This window comes from Podarcis filfolensis (genome assembly GCF_964270895.1).
Source record: "Podarcis filfolensis genome assembly, chromosome: 7".
NCBI lineage: Eukaryota > Metazoa > Chordata > Lepidosauria > Squamata > Lacertidae > Podarcis > Podarcis filfolensis.
The window spans coordinates 34,663,386-34,685,665 of NC_139603.1; the positions used below are offsets into that span (position 1 = coordinate 34,663,386).

Genomic DNA, 22,280 nt, shown 5'->3' on the forward strand with positions numbered 1-22,280 from the left:
CAATATGCAACATTGACTTTGTGCCTGTTTTCAGAGGCTTCTATATCACACCAGTCATTATTTGTGTAATTTGATAGTGGGTGGTTTTTTGTTTTGTTTTTTTACCATTTGCTATCAATCGGGCCAAATTGACAAATTAATATATGTTGGGCAGATTTAATTCATCTGTTTGTGTGCTTGTGTATGTTTAGACTTTCTAGACTAGTGATCCACTCAAGAGAAATTTGATGTTGCCACCCCTAATAACAACAATATTCTGCGCATTAGCTAATGCCCGTGTACATAATGCAACTGTAGTAGAGCAAATGTGTTCACAAAGTACAGTTCTGCAGGATGCTTGCCTGAGATATCATAGAACTGTAGAGTTGGAAGGGATCCCAAGGGTCATCTAGTCCAACCCCCTGCAATGCATTACTCTTCTAACTTCTAACTTGGAAATGCCATTTCACATCCTAATCTTCAAAACTGCTAAGGTTTGCCAACACTAACAGATATGTAGAATGGAAAACTTACAGGTAATTGTTGTTGTTGTTTTGTCTTTTCCTCTTTCAGATACTAATGTAATTCTAAACACCAGTATGTGGGATAAGAGTTATATGGCATTAATAACTTATCTTCTGCATTCACAGACCAGTTGATAATCAAAGCGTAAGAACCAAGCTTTGCCATAATTTGCAGAAACCCATGGTCAGTTTGTGCCCGAGCAATAGATAAGTCTATTTCAGTCTACCACCAGTGGTTCATAAAACCTGCAAGCTTTTCAAATGAGGAATACAGTGGTACCTCAGGTTACAGATGCTTCAGGTTACAGACTCCGCTAACCCAGAAATAGTACCTCGGGTTAAGAACTTTGCTTCAGGATGAGAACAGAAATCGTGTGGTGGCGGCGCAGCGGCAGCGGCAGGCCCCATTAGCTAAAGTAGTATCTCAGGTTAAGAATAGTTTCAGGTTAAGAACAGACCTCCAGAACAAATTACGTTCTTAACCCGAAGTACCACTGTACTGAAAAACAGGCACAACAGCTATTTCCTTCTCTGATGCCACTCTGAAAACTAACTAAAAACAGAGGTGGTGCTTCAGAGCAACTCATGAATAATTCACTGTGTGCATGAGCAACATTACAATTATGTAATATTTATTTACCCCTAATTCTGTGAGGGGGTTTTTAAAAACAAAAACAACGCACACCCCCTTGCCCATCACAAATTAACAATGTACTTTTCTGTGAAGTAAATAACTAATTTATATTCCTCATTTAAAATAAATAAATCTTGATTTAAAGCCACCACTATGTGTTTCATTCTATTCATTTCAGCTGATTTTTGGATTGTTTCCAAAAGTAGCAACAGCTCCATAGGCTTCCTTTGTAATGCTCCTCTACAGCTGCTGTAGTTCTAGAAAGGGTTGCAAGTTTGAAACTCTGGCAATATAAAAAAGAAGAAAAAGTGAGAGAGCTCCATGCAAAGCGAGCTTTCAAACCGACCCTTCTGCCTGCCGCGGATGCAGTTCTGAATTAATCCTACTCATTAACCGCTTTTAATACTGCAGCTGTTTCGACTTCTTCTGAGGAAGCTTTTTCAAAGTCCCTTTAAGCTGGTGACTCTGCCTTCTAAATTCCATCTTGCACCTCCGTGCACCAATAAATCCCCTTATATTCTCGCCTTACTTACAAGGATATATCCTTACAAAAAACAACTAAAGTTGGTGGCAGCAGTCTCATTTCAAGGGCGAGCCCAGCAGCTCTTCCTCCAAGCAGGTGACAAGGGAAACTTTGGCACGAAAGGGGGCAGCAAGCAGCCGACTTTGCCTCGCTTGCTGGATTGCTCCGACCTTCTCTCCAGGCAGCAGGTGGGATCTTGGGGGAGCCTGGGCGTGTCCCCGGCTGGGCTGCCTTCTGAAAACCCGCCCGCCTCTTGGGCACTCGAGGCCAGCAGCCCCAGCGCCGCGCAGCCCACTTGGACTTGCCAACGCGACGCGCTGACCTTTGCCCATCGCGGTCTCTCCGGCGTCAGCACCATGGACAGCGACTTTCTGCCTTCCCTCGAGGCGGCTGCCTTTCTGCGACTCTGGCAGCGCTTCGACGCCGACGGTGAGTGCGCCCGGGAGAGGCTCTTTCCACTCTGGGAGTTAAATAGGGAAGGGACGGAGCGCGGCTAGAAAAGGCGGTAGGCAGGGGCGCTAGCTGGGGTGTTTCTTTGTCCAAGTTTTCTCGTTCTGCTTTGCAAGGAAGTTTTTGCTTTTCCAAGTTCGATTTTCGACTAGACATATGCTTGTATTCCCGTGATCTCAGAGTGTCTTGTGTTCATGGGTGCGCAGAGGAGATTAGGGTGGTTGGTGGGTCTGATTGAAGCCATTTAATTGAGAAGCAAGGCTAATTACAGATCCTCGTGGACCTCGATCAGCTGACTTTTTTCACCTATTATTGATTTTAGAATGCTGTATTATTTTACTGTTGTTAGCCGCTCTGAGCCCGGCTTCCGCTGGGGAGGGCAGGATATAAATAAAGTATTATTATTATTATTAATTTGCTGATTAAAAGAAACACTGTTGTGTTTCAATACCGATTTTAATCCTGAAGAACTTGTTGTTCTTGTTTTACACCATCAGTGTGCATGGTGTTGAGTAGCATAAGCAAAAGGACATGTCCCTTCTCCAAGGAGCTTACACTCTCAACCAGTCTTGTAAATTAGACCCCCAAAGTTACTACCATGCAAAAAATAATAATAATATACCAGCCTACTTAGGCTGGCAAAGGAGGAATGCAGAATCCCACTCTCCTTCCAGCTGTCTGCTTGATTTCTATGCTGGAGACCGAGAAAGTGGGGAGACCTCTGCACTACTCCCCTCATTTGCCTGCCTGCAGTTGTTTGCCATTTATGCTTTCCAAGTTGATGAAAGTTTGATTTAAATGGTTCTTCTTCATTAAACATCACCCTAAAACAACATATCCCAAAATGTCTTAATACTTTATTGTAACCCTAGATTGTATACAACCTGGAACATGATGGACGGGGTATAAATAAATTATTATTGTTATTGTTTTTATTTAGATGTATATATTCTGTTTTAAAATAAACATGTTAATTCTCTGATTAGTGCATTTATACATGCATGAAAACTTTATTCCTCTTTCGTGTACTTCAAAATGTATGTGCTTGCAGTCTAAAGTTATAGGCCTGCTCTGGTATATGCAGCCTGGCACCTTGTACCTATGTTTTGCAATCTTTGTATCAATACAGTTCTTGGCTATCCGATTAATATCAAAGGAGGCTGAAACAAGAGAAGCTCTTGGTGGATTTTGGACAAAGTTACATATCTCTTATTTATTTGAAGAAGAGGAATATTTCAACTTAGAAAGCTGGAATAAAGTAACTGCACATTTAAACAATCTATCAAAGGAAAAAACAAACATTCACATTTTCTTTATGTGTGTGTGTCAGTTTGGCTAAACGTTTGAGTTGTTACTAGATTTATGAAATGTTTATGTTGCATGTTATTTCTTCAGTTTAGATTCCGAACATTAATGGTACAATATTCAGTAATATGTTTTTAATCGGTTTTAGACAACGGTTACATAGAAGGCAAAGAGCTTGATAATTTTTTCCATCATCTGCTGAAGACACTGGGCAGTGAAGTAAGTACTGTGTCTTATGTTCTGCATGTAAATATAGCCATGAGCATATGCAGAGGTTTCCTGCAAATTGGTGTTGAACATAGATCCAAGAGCTGGGGTTCCTGTTGCAGAGCACTTTCAGGAAGATGAGAATTCTGCCACTCAGCTGTTTGGTAGGGGGAGGAGAAACATGGATTATCCACAACATACATTTAAATCACATGGCTTCTTAAACCACCAAATTTAGGGCAGTGCAGGAGGTTTCCCTGCACAGGGTTTTGAGCTGAGGGGGGGGGGGCAAAACTGAGAAGATCTATAATTGAAAAGATCCATTTGGAGGTGCCAAATTTTAGCCTTGCTCACCGTATTACTAAAGATTACCAAAGTCTGGCCCTGGTTCTCCCAAAGAACTGTGGGGGAACTCTCATAGAGCTACAACGCCCTTAACATACTACAGTTTCCAGGATTCTTTGAGGGAAGCCATGCACTTTAAATGTATGGTGTGGATGTGACCCACCTCTCTCCTTCCTGCCCAACACCTGATGAGACGTATCAGACACACACAATGTGGTATTGTGGTTAGAGCATTGGACTAGTACCTGGGAGTTGAAATATCCACTCAGCCATGAAGCTTGCTGGGTGACCCTGGGCCAGTCACCAACTCTCAACTTAACCTTCGTATTGTGAAGGCAATATGGAGAAAGAGAGAGTCATGCTGTATGCCTTGAACTTCTTGGGGGAAAGTTGAATATTTTGTATAAATGCAAGATGCAGTAATAAATAAATTCTACCCAGAGAGAGAGAAAGAGAACTCCCCATGCATGGCACTGGCAATGCTGTCCATACTGTTTTAGACCAAGCCAAGAGTGTGTAACCATATTTCTCTCCCCGTCTACTTTGTTTTTCTTAGTAACAACATTCTAAAGTAAATAACGTTCTTTGTGTGAGAGTTCTGCTCAGGTTCCTTTTGCAACAGGTGTGGCAACGTTCTTATCGCTGTTTGTGTTCTGAGTCCCTCTGCACTGGCCACCCACTCACTGGTCATAATTTTGGCATGAAGCAAATGCTAGGCTACTGACAAAAAAACACATTTAGATTAATGAAGGTGAGTCAAGAGGTTTGCATACACATTAATCTGGATGAAGGGAGTTAGGGCAGCAGGTGTCTTTTGCTTATTCAAAACATTGCTGATTAGTTTTGCAGATGCAAAATTCTGCTTTCCAAAATCAATTAACATGGGTCTTTCTCCAGAGTTAATTGACACTTGCTTAGGAAAATGGATCTGCTTGTAAACAGCTGTAAAATGAACGGTAGAATCAACAGCACAGTCAATTATTTGCATGTCCTGTTCTTTGCGGTTCTGTTTCATTTCCCCTGACATATTGGCCCTTTATTTTTGATTGCCACTAGCAAAAAGCCATGCTCTCAACTTGTGCTTACTTTCTTCTGTGTATTATCTGACTATCTGCAGTTGCCATAAACCACCAAAAAAGGAAATGAGTTCTGATTACTGTGATCTTGTTTTTGTGATCAGATATCCTGCGTTCATAAAACCTTAACTCTTTGGATTCTCCTTTTACTATCAAAGGAAAAATCATGAGAGAGAAGTAAGTTAAAGGGAGATGGGAAAGACCCCTGGATGATTAGAAATTATTTCTGAACTGCAATTGTGTGACCTTAGAATGACTGATAGGTTTAGTACCTCCAATGAGGGGAAGTGGGCTCCACTTACTCATAGCAAACACTGCAAGCTGCTTCAGACATTATTTCCCACTATGTTGAGTTGCTGGTATTCTTCTTAAAGGGGAGGATGCAGTTCATAATATATGAACAATAGGTGTTTCTCTACATCTTAATGGGTTTCTGCTGTTTCAATAACAAAGCCCTGCTTTCTTAAACACTTCCCTACCAAACACTTGGAAGAGGTAAAGGAAAGGAAGTCAGACTGCAAGCGCAGAGTGCACCATTTGCTTCTCATCTCTTGGACTGAGTGGAAAGTGTGGAAGATTCCCTTCCCCTGGCTGCTAGCTATGAGAATTATGCCCTGCCTTCACAGTCAGGAATGCTTCTGAATACCAGTTGCGTGGCGAGTTCCCGCCCCCCACCAGGATAAATAAAGACACAAGACACCCTAATTTAAGGTTAAATGGGCGAATTAGGCCACAACTTTATTGAATTCAGGAATGAGAGGCATTGGCTTAGGCATTGGTCCTATCAACTATCCGGCTCCAGCCCATTTGCCGGAGACACGGGAAGGGTTAACACCATAGAGGGGGAGTCTCCTGCTGAGGCACGTCAACTAGGAGCCCCCCCGGGTCACCGCTCGGGGGCGTGCCTTTGGCCCACACCTCCATAGGCTTCAGACAGGGCCACGGCCCCGGAGTCCTTTATCGGACCACCCTTCGTTCGCTGGGGGGAGGTGATGGCGTTCCTCCCCCCCCCACATCCTCTTAATCCCTTCTTACCAATGCCTAACCACCAATGCCAAGGAGTTGTGATGAGTTGCTACGAGGTCGGCGTAAAACCAAATGGCTGTAAATTGCCAATTGGGAAAAATTCCTACCATGCCCCTTGCGGCGACAGACCGAAGTCCATAGCAAAGTCAGAGACCTACCTAAAGCCTACCCAAAGGGAGGGAGGGTGGGAAAACGTGGGGGCTAGCCAGCGAAAAGAGGGCGAGCCCCCTCTGCACCAGCCCTAAATAGGGCAGGCCATGCCCCCCCAGCCAGCCGATTGGCTGGCTGGGGGGGGGGAGATGCGGCCGGGATTCCCCTGCTCTCGCGGGGGCTGAAACCAGCCCCCGCTCATGTGGGGGTGGGCGTGAAGCCCGCAACCCCACCTCCTGGGCAGGCCAGAAGTGGCTTTGCTGGAAACCAAAGGAAGGGAAAATGTTCTGGTGATTGGGTCCTGCTTGCAGTTTTCCGACAGGCCACTTTGAGAACAGGATGCTGGACTAGATGGGCCATTGGACAGATCTAGATGCCTCTTCTTACATTATTATGTTTGTGTTGTTCTCCTCCCCTCAAACATCAGGCACCATGAAGGTTAAAGGGCAGGGTGAATAGGGCAGGCTTGTGTTTGTGGGAAGTAAGATCCTGCAGGGGACAAGGTAGCCCCCCAGAGTAGGAGCAGGGAACTTTTTCAGCCTAAGGACTGCCTGTCCCCCTGGGCAAGCTTGCAGAGGTCACAGGACAGTGGTGGAGCCAGGGGCAAGTGGGCAAAGCAAGATTGTAGACTGTCATCTTTGTACCGTACGTGCAAAACTCAGGGGTTACCCTTACAAACACCTTCATCCAGCCAAGCAAGAGGCATTGTCACAATTCAAGGACACATCCTGGCCCAGCAATTGGTCTTGAGAAGGACACAGGGCAGGACCAGTGAGGGACATGGCCTGGGGAATGTCCTATGAGTAGGTAGGCTGGCTAAAGAAGCCAGGGGACACATTCAGCCCCTGATCCTAAGGTTCCCTCTGCCTCTCCTGGGCCTCTTGAAAAGCCAATGCTGCCAGACTGGCATTTGCAGGTGAGATATGACTGGCATCTGGGGGATAAAGCATCCCTCCTTCTTGCTTGCTCACTGATCTTCACCCAAGTGCCACTCCGTGACCCTGTTCTCCATTGTCTTGGTGCTCCTTTTGCCACACCTGTTGTGTGGACCACTTCTGCCTTTCCATGCCCTTGATGTCCTGCAGAGTTCTGTAGTGTAGACTCTAACAATGTTGTAATTCTGTAAGAGCAGCGAGTTGGAGCCTGGAAGAGCATCTCCCAGTGGTGATTGCTTTACAGTGACTTACTGAGTTATGAATTTGTCATACCATGTTGGTGTGTGTCAGAATGAGACGATCCTGCTTACCAAGCAACCTAACTAAGTTGAATAACCATTTCTACTTATATGCTTTGAAGATTAAAAGTGTTGGACGAAATAAAATGAATAGTTATTATGCACTCCGAAAGTTGTCTCTGTTTGAATAGCAAACTGTTCCATAATTATTGTTTTTAACCTCTGTGCACCCTGTTGTTATTTCTCCCTAATGACCACTGTAGTCTCTAGCACTATGTTTCCCCTGCCTCTCTTTCATCTACTCTGAAGCGTTCTCAACTAATGCTAAAGGCAAGAAAAGGAACCCCAGCTGGGAGAACAAAAGACTGACCAAATTCAGTGGGCATGCAAAATGGGGAAGGGGTGGAATGAATGAGGAAATGGAGGAGTCTGTGTTTGTTTTCATTTCTGGTTGCCCTACAGTGGTGACCATTTTGTGTGTGTGTGTGTGTTTTCAAATGGAGATCTGTGGGGTTTGTGCATAGCTTCAGACTTTTTAAGGGAACAGCTATATTGGCGACTGGAAGTCTCCTCTTTTGAAATATTTGTTCAGCTGGAAGTTCAAGCAGCAAACTTTCATTATATCTCCTTCAGGGTGGCTGCGGGTGACAGTTTGAAATGGTGCCCTTGTGTCAAAATAGTGCATTTCCCTCTAACAGACCTGGAAGTTAGGCTCAGTCTTTTCCTGGTTACTGTTTCCATGTATTTTAAATGGAAATGGGGTTGATATCCCTCCTCTGAGCATAATGGAGAATGGCCTCACAATCCAGCAGGATTGCTGGTAAAGTTACCAACTTCATTTCATATTTAATGGAGAAATAATTAAACAATCTCTTAATAATTAATCTCTTCGCTGATATCACATTAAAATGAGAGCCCATAAATAAGGACAGAACATTGAAACCCCAAGGAGAAGTTCTTGGTTGGCTATATATATGTTCTAGTTAAAATACAGGAGCAAATCTTGCATTTGTTACTAGCTGATGGAATATACATGGCATTGCGGGAAGAAAGCTAAATTTAAAAGACCAAGATGACTATACAAAGGAAGGTCTATTTGAATATGTACTATTCTATTCTCACTTTTATTTTACTTTTTTGGTGGTTTTTAAATTGGTCTTAAACTTCTGCTACAGTCTCACATTGGAAATTTTTAAACTATAATAACATGTGGTATTCTTTTAAAGAGATACTAGGGAAACCAAGCTTGCCCTTTTTCTTTTTTAAAAAAAACCCTGGTATATTGTTCAGTTGTATGCAGGATTATTTTAATGACTTCTTCAAAGAATTTAAAGCAGACATTATCTTTTTATATGGGATTAAAATATCTTGGAAGTGTCATGAAGTTTAATTAACCTGGCTCCCATTGAATTACCTTTTGGAGCAGAGGCTGAGCTCAGGGATATTTAACACGTGAAGTCTGATATTCTTCTGACTGGTTTTAAAGGCTACTCATAATATATCTAGGCCATCTTATTTCTACAAGCTGTCATCGGCTTCTTGGCACAAAAGGAGTTTTCTTATGTACAGTGTGGAACACAGTAATACAGTGAAATTGTTGTTTTGGCTGCCTGGTGACATTTATTTAAGCAATTATATCCCACCCTTCTGGTGCAAAAGGTTGTTCACTGTTTCAGGCAGAGATCCCTAGCTGTACCTGCAAGGTGAGTTGGTTGTCTTACATGCAGAGGCAGCTACATATACCTGCAACATCTTACTGCTCTGGGTGGATGCATATGAGCAGCGAATCCTTTTCAGGAGCAGCAGTATTGCTTTGCCTTTAGGTGCCCCCCTTTGCAACTATCACCTGGAGTGCTGTTCTATGTTTTAGCCACAATGGCCCCCAGCCAGGAGTTCAATCTGCTCTTTGAAGATTTCAGAGACCAGGTTGATATCTTCCTCTTTTTGTCTGGTCCTGAACCTTTCATATAAACGTGTAAGCTTTTGTTTCTATCTGTATGGATAGTGCAAGTGTCTAGTTTGGTCACGAAGTGGCACTGCACTTAATTTATATCTGGGTATGGTCAGGAGTTTCCTGCCACTATTTTATTCTTGTCTAAATAAAGTTATTGTCTTCTGGTTCACCAGAGCCTTCCATGACACCAACTGCTCCCAATCTTAGCTAAGCTAACTGCCATATAGGTCAATGTGCCTAGCTGCCATTACTTTGTCTTTTCTTCTGATAATCTTTTTCCTTTCTCACATTTATATTCTGCCTTTATTCCATCATGGAACCCAAGATGGCATACATGTGGCCTCCAAGAAGTCTCCCATCCAGGCACTGATCAGACCCACTCCTGCTTAATGTTAGTTAGGTGGTGGCTTCATGTGCTCTTGGACTATTGTCATTTTGGTAAGGAACAAGTCGCTTCTGATAATGTATGTGTGTGCGTGCACATCACTTCCAAAGATGACTTCAAGGCAGGGTGTTAGGAAACCAGAACAAAATGGCTCTTGCTGCAGGCTCCCCTCCTTTCAGTCTAAAGGAAACATTCACTGCAGGTCCTGCATGGCTGGTCCTAAAAGAGACGGGAGAGAACACATTGTACTCGGGGAAATTGGTTTTATCCTTAACCTGTTGCTTTTCATACCACAGAGCCCCATAACAGAAGAAAAGGTGCAGAGGGTGAAAAAACGATTTATGTCAGCCTACGATGTGACTGCAGATGGACGCTTGCAAATACAAGAGGTACCTAGCTGCCTTTTATTTTGCAGTGTTAGAAAATAGATGACAGGCAATTGAGGCATAATGACTGCACTGTTGCAAAGAGTGGGTTCACCGGTTCGTTTAGATAATGTAGTATTGGAACTTTTTGTCCAAATGTCCTTTTGACAAAAGCATCTGTCAGAATTTTGCTGCTAGATTTTGTAGTTTTGCTTTGCTCTGCCCTGCTTCTGTCCTTGTGGTATAGCAATTTATTCTGAATAACAATAACACTGATGATGATGATGAAAATAACTGCATAGAGAACAGTTTGAGAAATGTAACCTTTCCCCCCTCCCCCCAAAAAAACTTTAGCTTGCAAGTATACTCTTGTCGGAGGATGAGAACTTCCTGCTTCTTTTCCGAAGAGAAACACCTTTGGACAACAGCGTGGAATTCATGCGGGTGGGTGTAATTTCCTGCTGTCTGTTTCCATCTTTCAAAGTATTTTGCATTGCATACTTTTAGTTGGTGTATTGGCCACACGCTGAGGCTCACATTTGTTTAACCTCTGGGTAGCTAACATGTAGCCCTCCAGAATTTATTGGACTCCAATTCCTAGCAGTCCCAGAAACCAGCATAGCCAATGACCAGCGCTAATGAGAGTTGTAGTCCAATGACTTTGGGAAGGCCATAGCTTCCCTACACTTGGTTTAAACCCAGGTCTTTCCCAATCAAGTACAAAGCATGAGATGGAGGATCAGATTCTGGGAGCCCAAGAAAAGGCTCCAGGAAGTGTGACCTGGTACTTTGCTCCTTGTACCTATCATTTCCTTGGCTCTGCATTCCACCCAACCAGTGCTTTCTCCAGTTGCACTCACTTCCAATATTAGAATTTGGTCCAGGAAAGAGCTCTGGAGGTGATAGAGAGCAAGGAAGTACCATAAGTGAGGGAGAGGTGTGGGGCAGGTTCAGAATCCTCCCATACACCCACACCTTTGCTCTCAAAAGTAGACCCTTCTTCTCCTGCTTTATTTCTAGTTTGCCCCCTCCATCACATATATGTTGAGCCTCAGCATCCTTCTCCATTGTGAAGCACAATGGCCTAGTTTGCATGATGCAGAACTTATCAGCCATGGAAGAAGCAGTGTGCAGCTTTTGGCCACAGATGGTCTGTGGGGATCTTTTGCACAGCTGTTTATTAAATTCAAGAATAATATTATCAGCTTTCATTACATAACACAAGCTGTTAAGTATTGTGTGCCTTTGAACTTTGGAACCTGAAAAATGAGATTATGAGGCTTGACGCTTAAAAGAATATACCTACTAGGTTAATGATTCAAGTCACCATATAAACATCTAGCTAACAACTCTCATTCTTCTTCCCAGATCACTCTCTGTCTTTTCAGTCCAATATAAAACATGGGATTGACACTGCAGCTACTGACGGAGGGCCATTCTGGAGTCCTGGCTAAGAATGGTTCCATTGTGAGCACTAGACCAAACTGTCCATTACTCAAAGAGATCTCTGAGGAATCTCCTGATTCTTTTTTAAGCAACACTTAAAAATGAGATGGAAACTTCAACTGGTCCAAAATGCAGTGGCCAGATTACTGGCTGGGATTACATTTAGAATTCACACAAACCCTGTTTTGGCTGCCAGTTTGCTTCTGGGTCATATTCAAGGTGTCCAAATTAGTGTTTAAAATCCTAAATGGCCCAGGCCCCAAATTTGACTCACAGCCTCCTTCCCTACAGATTTTCTCAGGTCTTACAATCAGCAGAGAGGGCCTTCTTGGGAATTCCACTGCCCTCAGAAATTCACAGTGGTGGCCCAGGAGAGGACATTCTCTGTGGTGGCCTCTAAAGTGTGGAATTCCCTCCCCACAGAAGTGTGTTGAACACTTTCATTATGTCACTTTCCTCAAATGCTGAAGATGCACCTTTTTTTACCCTGCCATTTGACATCTGAGATGTATACTTTAGGACCCAGCCTATTATCTCGACTGTACTTTATTCTGTTTTAATATTATATTTTTAATTGTTATAACCCACACTGGAGCTTCATAGTGAAGGGGCAGCAAAAAAATTAATAAATTGGAACAACACCACAGAGGAAATACACAGCTCCTGTAATTTTGTAACTGAGGCATTGAGTTGTTTATATTGCCCTTTCCAATGTGATACTATCAATTAGCTCCAGGTGGGTACCATCAAGTGCATTGGGAATTTTTTTTTTACAAAATAAAATCTCTTCTAATCTGGGCCTAGTGTTTCAATCTAAAAATACCATCTAATGTCAACTACCACCTTAGGATGACTAAGAACAAGGGGATACAAATAGGAATACAAATAGCCACTTAGTCCCTTGATTGGCTGTGTTGTTTACATAACAAATAACGAATCTGAATATGCAGCCATGGTAACGACATGTCCAGGTTAAGGATGAAAAATGATTTAAATCTGTTTACACACTTCTTTTAGATGGAACTTGTCAGTGACACATAAGGTTTTTTCCAGGTTTCAAAATCCTTGTTTTCTAAATATTTTGGAAATAAACAAAATGTTAGTTAATAATTCCACGATGTCAATAATGAGATGAGCCATTTAAGGTTGCCATATGTCCTCTTTTTCCAGGACACATCCTCTTTTTTGTGGATAGAGTCATCATAGCGATCCATGGTTAAAAGTAGAAGTCGGCAAATGTGTCCTCTTCTAGATGTGCACGCATGCATGTGCACACGTCAAACAGTTTATTTTAGAGATGGTGGGGTAATAGCCAAGATCTAGAGAACAAGCTAAATAAATGCTCAGTCTTAGAAAAGTAAATCAGTAATTCCGCCTACCTGTGTGTTTTGGAATCTGACCTGCTGCTGGATAGCTCCAAATGAGTCTTGCATGTTCATCTACTAGGAGACTCAGCACAGCCTGAAGGAACATGAGCCCAGAAGAATCTCCTTCCCAAACTATCTGATTCATGAGCAATGGGCCTGGTGTGATGGTGGCTACTTTCCATCTGATACTGTAGAGCAGCCCTTTCTTTCTGCTGTGGCTCCCCATGACTGAAGTACAAGGGAGAGTGGGCGTTCAATTGCCACACAGTGAGCCCACTGAAGGGCTGCAACGGACTCCCATCATCTGAAATCCTTCCCATGTTGGTTGCAACCCTTGTGAAAAATATAATCACTTATCCAAACTCCTCCTATCCAAACATTTGCTATGTTCTATAGCACTTCATAAATGAGACTGAGATATAGTTACGTATTGAACATCTAGTTGAAGATTATAACTGTTCACTCATTTTCCCCCCTTTAGATCTGGCGCCAATATGATGTTGATAGCAGTGGTTTTATTTCAGCTGCCGAACTCAGAGTAAGTTCTCTAGGGAGTCTTTATCCAGATGCCTTCTTTACTCAATATGTATATTTTGATCGTATATAAAACGTATTAAGTGCATTCAAGCAACTGCCTTAGTTTTTGTGAAGCGTCTGATGAAACAGGCTTTGACTCCTTTATATTATTCCTAGTATGAATCTGAAACAGTAAAAACTACTTCTCTCCTTTCCTGACAAAGAACTTTCTGCAAGATCTTTTCCGGCAGCATGGAAAAACCATTTCTAAGGCAAAGCTGCAAGAATACACAGAAACCATGGTAAGCAGAGTGCATATGATCAAATACTTATGTTATTATAGAAATTCTCAGGAATTCTAGATAGCCAATATGGTAGTTGCACAAGATGGACCAACATTGCAAAGGATGGTCAGGGGATATCTAAAGGGTGGGGGAAAGAAGGAGAGAGAGCTGTTGCTTCATCCTGGGATGGGGAACCTCTTGGCCAGCTAGGGGGTCCAACTAGGCCAATGTGGCCATTGTCCCTAAAGCCTGTCATCCCAGCCTTGAGCTGATGTCACTGGTGTTTAGAAGTTACCTCTTTTGTGCTCAGACGTCATCTGGTACCAACTACCAGTATTTATTCCCTATTCTATTTTATGATGACTTGTGTTTTGCTTTTGAATAAGTAATTGGACTGTACCTCAGAATAACATCCTGCTCGGGGGAAAGGGATTCTGTCATCCGGATTATGAGAGGGGGAAAAGAAAAGCAGAAAAATAAGCAAACATTAAATCATAGCAAAAGAACTGAGAGCAATTATCATAAAACTATTGCAGTGTGTACTGCTCCCATATTTCACACCAACCCACAGGCCCAATCTGACTGAGATTTAGTGTGGCTTTTTTCTCTCATATGCCTTGTTCATGGCCTATGTAGTTGTTTTCAGCCTGGACTTGGCATGATCTCCATCACAAGCACAGACTACAATTTCATGGACCCCCCAAAAAACTATTTTAAAAAATAAACTGCATTGTGATCAAGATAGAACCCATTATAACCTATTTAGGCTAGACTGAAAACTTATACTTTACAAGAATATTTGTGATATACACAAGAAGGATTTGAACAGGCACTAAATCTTTTCTATCCATGCCCAGACAACTGATTTGTGGATACCATCTGTTGAGTTACTGCATATGTTAACATTGTAATCTTGCAGCAACCTGGCTGATTTCAGTAGGCTTTAAATCAGGTATTTGTGATTTCCTTCTATTTCTTGTGTCATTCAATAAGTTGTTCCAGTACCTATTGGTCCACAGGAGAGTTGGTTTCAGATAGGGCTCATTCCCCAGAGATGTACTGTTTTCAAGGAAGAGCCATTGAGGCACTTCATGCAAATGGGAAGCAGCTGTTACACAAGCTTGACCTTATATTGCGAAATTGACCTTGTCAAGTGGCCTCCTCAAGTATACATTGCACAAGAGGGATGACAAGGGAAGGAATCCTACCACAAAGGTCCAAAAGAGGTGACGAGCAATTATCCTTCAATACCTGTTGAAACTCTCTTACGAGAGGATGAATTCTAGAGGGCAAGTGTGTTTCTAAGCACATCATTCAGTTTAAGTGGTATCAAAGGCTGAAGCAGAAGAGAAGACCATGTTGTTCCAGGAGTGAAAATCAGCTAAGGAAAAGGTTTGGTAAATGAACATCAAGTGCCTTGCCATTAGCATTCATCTGTCATGTCCCACATGTCACCTTTAAGTTCTATCTCTAATCATGCAACTAGGGAAGAAGGAAACCTACTTTAAAATTATTCTTATTATTCTTATTATTAAGTGTCCTGCCCTTCATTCATAGATCATCATAGATTTTGCAACATTAAAATACAACATAAAAAGACTGTACTTTTAGGGATCATTTCTATCGTGCTTAAAATACAACATAAGAACACAAAAAACATAAAAAACATAAACCAATAACACCACCCCATCCCTTTCCCACTCCCACCCCAAACATATTTAAAAGGTTATAGGGTGTTATCACTCAAAACCACTCAGAAATGTATCCAGTTCACTTTGTGGAAACTTAGCTCTGTTGACTGTCTCTATGTCCCTTATTGTATCCCAGTGTGCCCTGTATCAGTGTAACCCTTTTTAATTTCTAAGTTCAAATGCTACTTCCTTACATCTGACTTCCAGATTTTAGAAGTGTTTTTAATGTTCCCCAATTGCATTTGGATAAATTAGAGCATACAGTCGTTATTAAATCACCAGTATGTTTTTAAATTCTGCAGTTCACAAAGCTACATCTTGTCAATGCCATATGCAAGGCAAGCTCATTACTGGTTTATTCATCAGCAAATCACATTACCTAGCCTGCCAAAATTATCACATCCTGGCTAAGGCTATTGTTATTCATTGGCTAGGGTAGGAGGTCATGATAATATCAGACAAGCTGTCAGTCCTGGGCTTTCATTTGCACCACACAATATGCTTCTACTGAATAAAACAGCATCTAGTTTGTCTACAGAATCACAGATAGTTTAAGGCATATGAAAAATCCATGTGCTATGTTTCCATGGAGGTTTTGTTTGGATTAACTCCGTGCTTCCTATGTCTTCCTTCCCTTGCTGTCTCCACATCTGTCCAAATGTTTGTTGATTACGCTTGTTATTGGATATATCGGGTTTCAGGCATGCAAAACAGGTTCTGGAGATGAGCCCCGATTCAAATTAAACCATCCCTTTCTTTTTTGGGACCAAGCTCTCACCACAGTTCCGTGGGAAAATACTATGAGCAGCAAGTTCCCATGACACTAGCAAAAAAACGAAACTTGTGAAAAATTATGGAATGTGTCAGGAAGGGGTAGGGGAGGAAGCGTCTTGCTCATATTAGGCTGGCCTGGAGGTGAATCTAAACCATAGTTTAGTGTTATGAGAATGAGGCTTGTTTCCCCTAGACTTGCACACTCCATCCTCTCCCTTGTCCTTCAGCATGACTTTTCCAGTGGGAAGTTCAGGATATTTGACCTCCATTGTAGCTTAACTACAGCTTTCTGTGTCCAGGGGTAGACTTTGGTCTTTCAAATTTCAGGGTTGGGGAAAAGGAGAGAGAGCTGTTGCTTGATCCTGGGATGGGGAACCTCTTGGCCAGATAGGGGGTCCAATCTGGCCAATAAGGCTTTGTAAACTATGGTTTGAAGGGAGCTTAGTTAAGGTTAACCACAGTTGACACAGCAGAGGCAGATTTAGAGCAGTTCAACCAGTTCTGTCGCACTGGACCCTGAGCCTAGGGGGCGCTGGAGGGCACCACAACTATGATGCAGTGAATTGAGCAGAACAGATGGCAAGAGTTAGGAGGGACACCAAATTTTGGCCTCACACCCTGGGAGGGTGAGGTATTTCCTTATGCATCTTGAGGTGTGTGTAGACAAACACATACACAATAACATTTCCCCCTGTAGGTTTTTCAGAGCATCATCATTCCGAAAGAGGTAGCATTCATAAAAGAGAAGTTAAACACTATCCCAATGGTGAATATTTTACAGCTAATCTATGAGATACACAGTGTAGTCATCTCCCAACACCTTAAAAAATTAAATTCAGTTTCTCAACCCTCTTTTATCATGAATTATTCAGGCTACTTTTCTCCTTTCTGAAAGTGATTGCCATTTTATAGCAACAGGGCTATAGCTGGGAAAGGACCGGGGGGGGGGGGGGGGACTTTGAAGAGAAGTGATTCAGCCTGGAGGGGAGCAATCAAAATATAGTTCAGGGAAATCTGAATATACCGGGGAGAACCTCTTACAGTCATCAGCATGAGTGCTCTGACATTAAGAGCCTGAAATTTCCCAGCGGCAGCACGTGCTTATGGAGGGAAAGAGCATTTGTCAAACATACTCATCATGAAACTGAGTCGGATCAAACGCTCACTTATCTGTCCATTAGAAGGAAGATGGATGGTGCTCCACCATGTTTTCCAAGGACAGTTCCATAAAAATTGGGAAAGACAGAAGGAAGTTGGTATCATTCTCATGTATACATCCAACAGGCACACAATGCACTCTTTCAAAACTGTTTTGCGATCTGGCCAAATGTCCCATGATAAAATCTGAGAAGGAGAGAGGATTGCTTGTCCAGTCCTTGGCAAATCTGACATTATGCCCATCAGGGCTATGTGACTCCACAATGTGGGCAGCATCACTATGAATAGTAAAATGCCCCTGTATATTGACTCACTGTGTATGCCAGGTTTCCTATATTAATGACAGCTTCATAAAGGCTTTCTTATCTTGCTTTTTAGATGAAGCTCTTTGACAAAAATAAAGACGGACGACTGGATCTCAATGACCTAGCAAGGTAGCTTCTAATGACTCTTCAGCTTATTCAGAAAGGGAGTGTTGAATCTGTGGTAGCTTCAACAGGCAAAACTTTCCTCATTGCTGTGTCTTCCCTTTACTCTAAATGCTAAATCTGTTGAATTCCTGCCTGTCACAAGGAACCAGCACTTCTAGAATTTGTCTAGAGAGAGAAAACGATAACCCTACTCATAATGTTACAAGCTTTTGTTTCTCAGACTGTTCATATTTCCCCTTTGCGAGATCTATCAGGCAGAAATGCCTATCTCTGTATAACTGGTATCTGAGAAAATGACCATGTGTCTCTTTCCATTTAGAATTCTGGCTCTTCAGGAAAATTTTCTCCTTCAATTTAAACTGGATGTAAGTACAGTAATTTTTAGTGCATTTAAAACAAAAAAAAATTTTCTTTCCAGTAGCACCTTAAAGACCAACTAAGTTAGTTCTTGGTATGAGCTTTCGTGTGCATGCACACTTCGTCAGATGCATGCACACGAAAGCTCATACCAAGAACTAACTTAGTTGGTCTTTAAGGTGCTACTGGAAAGAAATTTTTTTTTTGTTTTGACTATGGCAGACCAACACGGCTACCTATCTGTTTAGTGCATTTAGTTACCTTTCCCCCTTTTCCCTTAAAAAAAAAAATCCCCAAACATTTTAAAATATTTTTTTCTCCTCCATTCAGGCTTGTAGTACAGAAGAAAGGAAGAGAGATTTTGAGAAAATCTTTGCACACTATGATGTTGTAAGATGATTTTTTGTTACTTTCATGGGTTTGGGATTATTGCAAGCCCTGCAAGTGTCCCTATTTTCCAGGGACAGTCCCAAGTTTACAGAAGCCACCCCAGTTTCTGATTTGGTTCCGGAATGTCCCACTTTTCTTTAGGATGTCCCTGTTTTCATCGGAGAAATGTTGGAGGGTATGGTAGGACACCCCTATTTTCATTAAAGAAATGTTGGAGGGATGGAGTTTTGCAAAAAACCAACAACACCAACAAAACAACCCAAGGAGATAAGTGACTATACAACCTTTAAAAGATATCTGAAGACAGACCTGGTTTTTTTTTAATGTTTAATGTTTTATGATGTGTTTATATATATTGGAAGTTGCCTAGAGTGGCTGGGGCAATGCGATCAGATGGGTGGGGTAGAATAATAATAATAATAATAATAATAATAATAATAATAATATAGAAAAGGAAGTCCCTATGTTCATCTGAGAACTGTTGGAGGGTATGTTATTGCTGATCAAGTGGCACATCAGACTTTACAAAACTTTGCATTAGAATAGCATGTAGGGAAATCAAGTGGATTCGTTTATTTCATTAAAATATATATACAGCTTAATTGTTGTTTTTTAAGAAAACCTTCAAAGCAATTTACAATGAGAATAAACAACAAATCTATTAGTAAAAACCATAAAACAACTCTATAGCCATAGTGCTGGGCTAGCAGGGGCCAGGACGCATGCCTGATCGTGGTGCCACATGAACCCAGCATCATTTTTGCAAGACTCACAAAAACAACACAGGGCTCTTGGGGCACCGCAAGCAGACGTGCACCCCGCTTTTCAGCAGTGGGTAGGGGCTGCTGCAGTGGCATGCTCCACCCACAGCCCCAACCCCATGGTGTGCCCTGGTGCATGCCCAGGGCACAGGTGGGGAACGATCTGCCGCTGGCAGATTATTTGTGAGATGCAGAAGTAGACCCGTTATAGCAGAAGTCGGGACAACTAGGATTGCAGCTGTCTTGCTCTCTTCTGAATCAGAGTGTCTGAATCAGGTCTGATGACCACCTTCCTTGTAGCATAGTTGCCATGACAAAACCTTATCAAGACAACAAGGAGCATGCAGTGGATTTTCCATATGATTTGGAATGTCCATAGGCATATAGCTTGGGAGGTTGGAGATAATATTGCCAGAAAGAGAACAGGCACCCAAGTATTCATGGATGGATGTGTTTCTAGTCTGCAAAACTGTATGATTTTTACATGTATATATTCCAGAGTAAGACAGGAGCACTTGAAGGCCCAGAAGTGGACGGATTTGTAAAAGATATGATGGAACTTGTCAAGGTGACTACTGTCAAGGTGGTTTCTATGTTTTGTTTCCCATAGGTTTTGTGCCATGTGGCTTGGTTTCAGTAGCTTAAAAGCATAAGGCACCAAAACAAATAACTGACTCCAGGTCTTTTGTGGAACAATAAAGAATGAGGAACGTCACTTTGTTAACTTGGGGGCCTGGGTAACCTAATGAAGTGAACTTAGCTTTCCTTGTGACAGATTTATGAATGTAATAGACCCAATACAGCAGCTCTGAGGTGCACATGGTTTTCCAGATACAAAAAGCTTCCTCATACTTTCATTGAACCAGGAAGTGTTCCAAACACACACACACACACACACACACACACACACACACCAATGCTTTGTGTCATGTGGAGCATTTTCCATTATAGAAGAGGATGGAAAGCATTGGCCCATCTGGAGCTCTGTGTCCCATAGGGCTTTGGCCATGTTCTCTTGCTGTACATACCTTGCACCATCATCGCCTCTACCCCTTCTTCCAAATCCTCCAAACTGGGCACACAAGTGAAGGACTAGTAGTATAAACTTGGCCAGATTCATGTTTATGCATTTAGAAAACACACACACAGCATCATTCTATTTAGGTAGCAGACAGTGGAGTGCAGTGTCAGTATTTACCTGACTTCCGGAGGGGTTGCACACAGCTATGGAGCGGGATGGAGCCCGCTCGCTGTTTTGGCTTCCCCTTTAGCCCCGTGCAGCCTCTCCCTCCCGGAAGAGGCTGCGTCGGGCTAAAGAATCCATAGCCCCGTGCAGCCTCTCCTTGCCGGAGGGGTTGCACACAGCTATGGAGCAAGCCAAGGCAGTGAGCGGGATGGATCCCGCTCACTGTTTTGGCTTCCCCTTTAGCCCCGTGCAGCCTCTCCTTGCCAGGAGACGCTGCGCAGGGCTAAAGAATCCATAGCCCTGTGCAGCCTCTCCTTGCCAGAGGGGTTGCGCGCAGCTATGGAGCAAGCCAAGGCAGGTGGCGGGATGGATCCCGCTCGCTGTTTTGGCTTTCCTGGGAGGTGGGGGGATTCCCTCACCTCTCGCAAAAGCCCGCAGAAGCTGCACAACCCCTTTAAAGAGATTGCAGCTTCTCCTGGCTTTTCTGGAAGGTGGGAGAAGCAACTGATGCGGCCAGTCAGTCCCTTCTCCCTCCTGTGGAAAAGCCCGCAAGAGCGCACGGAGCTTGTGTGCGGCTCTTGGGGGCTTTTCCCAACTGCCTCCCCCCTGCATTCGCTCCATAGGACGCACACACATTTTCCCTTGCTTTTTAGGAGAGAAAAGGTGCGTCCTATGGTGCGAAAAATATGGTAAGTGCTGCTACTCCACCATCTGCTGCAGATCACAAATCCATTATTTCTCCTTTTCGTTTTTCTTTCTTTCCTTCTTTCAAGATGTACTGAGGCTTCCTATTTGCTGGCTCTTCACTTCCTTTGTCGTCTTTGTTGTTCTTTGCTGTGGAATTCTTGTTCGTGCTTGATGTTGGAAAAATAACTCCTGAGAATGGATATTTTGTCCTCTGAAAGTCATTCTCTCTCTCTTTCCCCTCCTTCCCATTGTAGCCCAGCATTAGTGGCACTGACCTGGATAAGTTCCGCCAGATCCTGCTTCGCCATTGTGATGTGAACAAGGATGGGAAAATTCAAAAATCCGAACTCGCCTTGTGTCTGGGAATCAAAATTGCCCCATAGACCTGAATGTGCTTCTCCTGTGGCTTGCCAATTATTGTCTTTTGTGAGAGCCTGCTGGTCCTGGTAGAACATTTCCAGTGCTGTGTTAATAATCTCTGTTATGCCGAGCCTAGAAGATAGAGGCAACTCACAGTGCAGATGAGAATCTTCATTTGCAAGTCTTCAGCCCAGCAGATTACATGTAATGAACAGTAACGACACACATGCTGTTCCAAAGGAGATCTCGTCTGTGGGGTTTCTTACACATTTTTAAAACATGTTTCATATCTACAAACTACCCAGTCTGCCAGAAAGCTACGTAGCCATTGTACCAGGACTGCTGCTATATAGCATCACACTTTGTTGTACTCTGCTCCCTGTGCTATATCCCTAAAACTATTGGTTCCTTCTTGGTAGTCCATGTCTGTGACAACTGTGTAGTGTGTGATACTCACAGTATCTCCCCCCCTTTTTTTAAGGCACAAAAGCTTGATGGTGTTGGAGGCAGTGTATTTGTAAAAGAATAAAAGCAACCGTTTAGAAATCAGAGTACAACTGGTGTGTGTATTACTTATAATATGTAACACCCTCCAACCTGATTTTAAATGCCAGGGGAAGACAAAGCTGGAAAACAGCAAAGGTTTGGCTGGACAGAAATATCCCCCAAAGTGGTGCTAATCTTAGCACCAAAGCTGATCCTGATCAAGGGGTCTCCTTTCAAGGGTCCCAAGTCTTTCTGGTTTAAGATCAAGTATCTGCTCCATCTCCTGTCC

General features: G+C 42.7%; 1 protein-coding gene across 1 annotated transcript; it reads left to right on the top strand.

Moving 5' to 3' along the window:
* Window positions 1–1,474: 1,474 nt before the first annotated feature.
* Window positions 1,475–22,056, top strand: SCGN (secretagogin, EF-hand calcium binding protein). Its single transcript, XM_083624076.1, has 11 exons — window positions 1,475–2,089; window positions 3,564–3,634; window positions 10,029–10,121; window positions 10,452–10,541; window positions 13,392–13,448; window positions 13,651–13,728; window positions 17,712–17,767; window positions 18,084–18,129; window positions 18,452–18,511; window positions 19,772–19,840; window positions 21,400–22,056. Exons 1-11 carry the CDS (start codon window positions 2,017–2,019, stop codon window positions 21,526–21,528), a joined length of 822 nt encoding a protein of 273 aa, XP_083480202.1. The 5' UTR covers window positions 1,475–2,016; the 3' UTR covers window positions 21,529–22,056.
* The last annotated feature ends 224 nt before the right edge of the window (window positions 22,057–22,280 follow it).

Excerpts from the sequence above, each read along its gene's own strand:
- SCGN (XM_083624076.1), top strand. The coding sequence starts at position 2,017 with ATGGACAGCGACTTTCTGCCTTCCCTCGAGGCGGCTGCCTTTCTGCGA. Across the intron at positions 2,090-3,563 it reads GCAGCGCTTCGACGCCGACG|ACAACGGTTACATAGAAGGC; the intron begins GTGAGTGCGCCC and ends AATCGGTTTTAG. Across the intron at positions 10,542-13,391 it reads ACAGCGTGGAATTCATGCGG|ATCTGGCGCCAATATGATGT; the intron begins GTGGGTGTAATT and ends TCCCCCCTTTAG.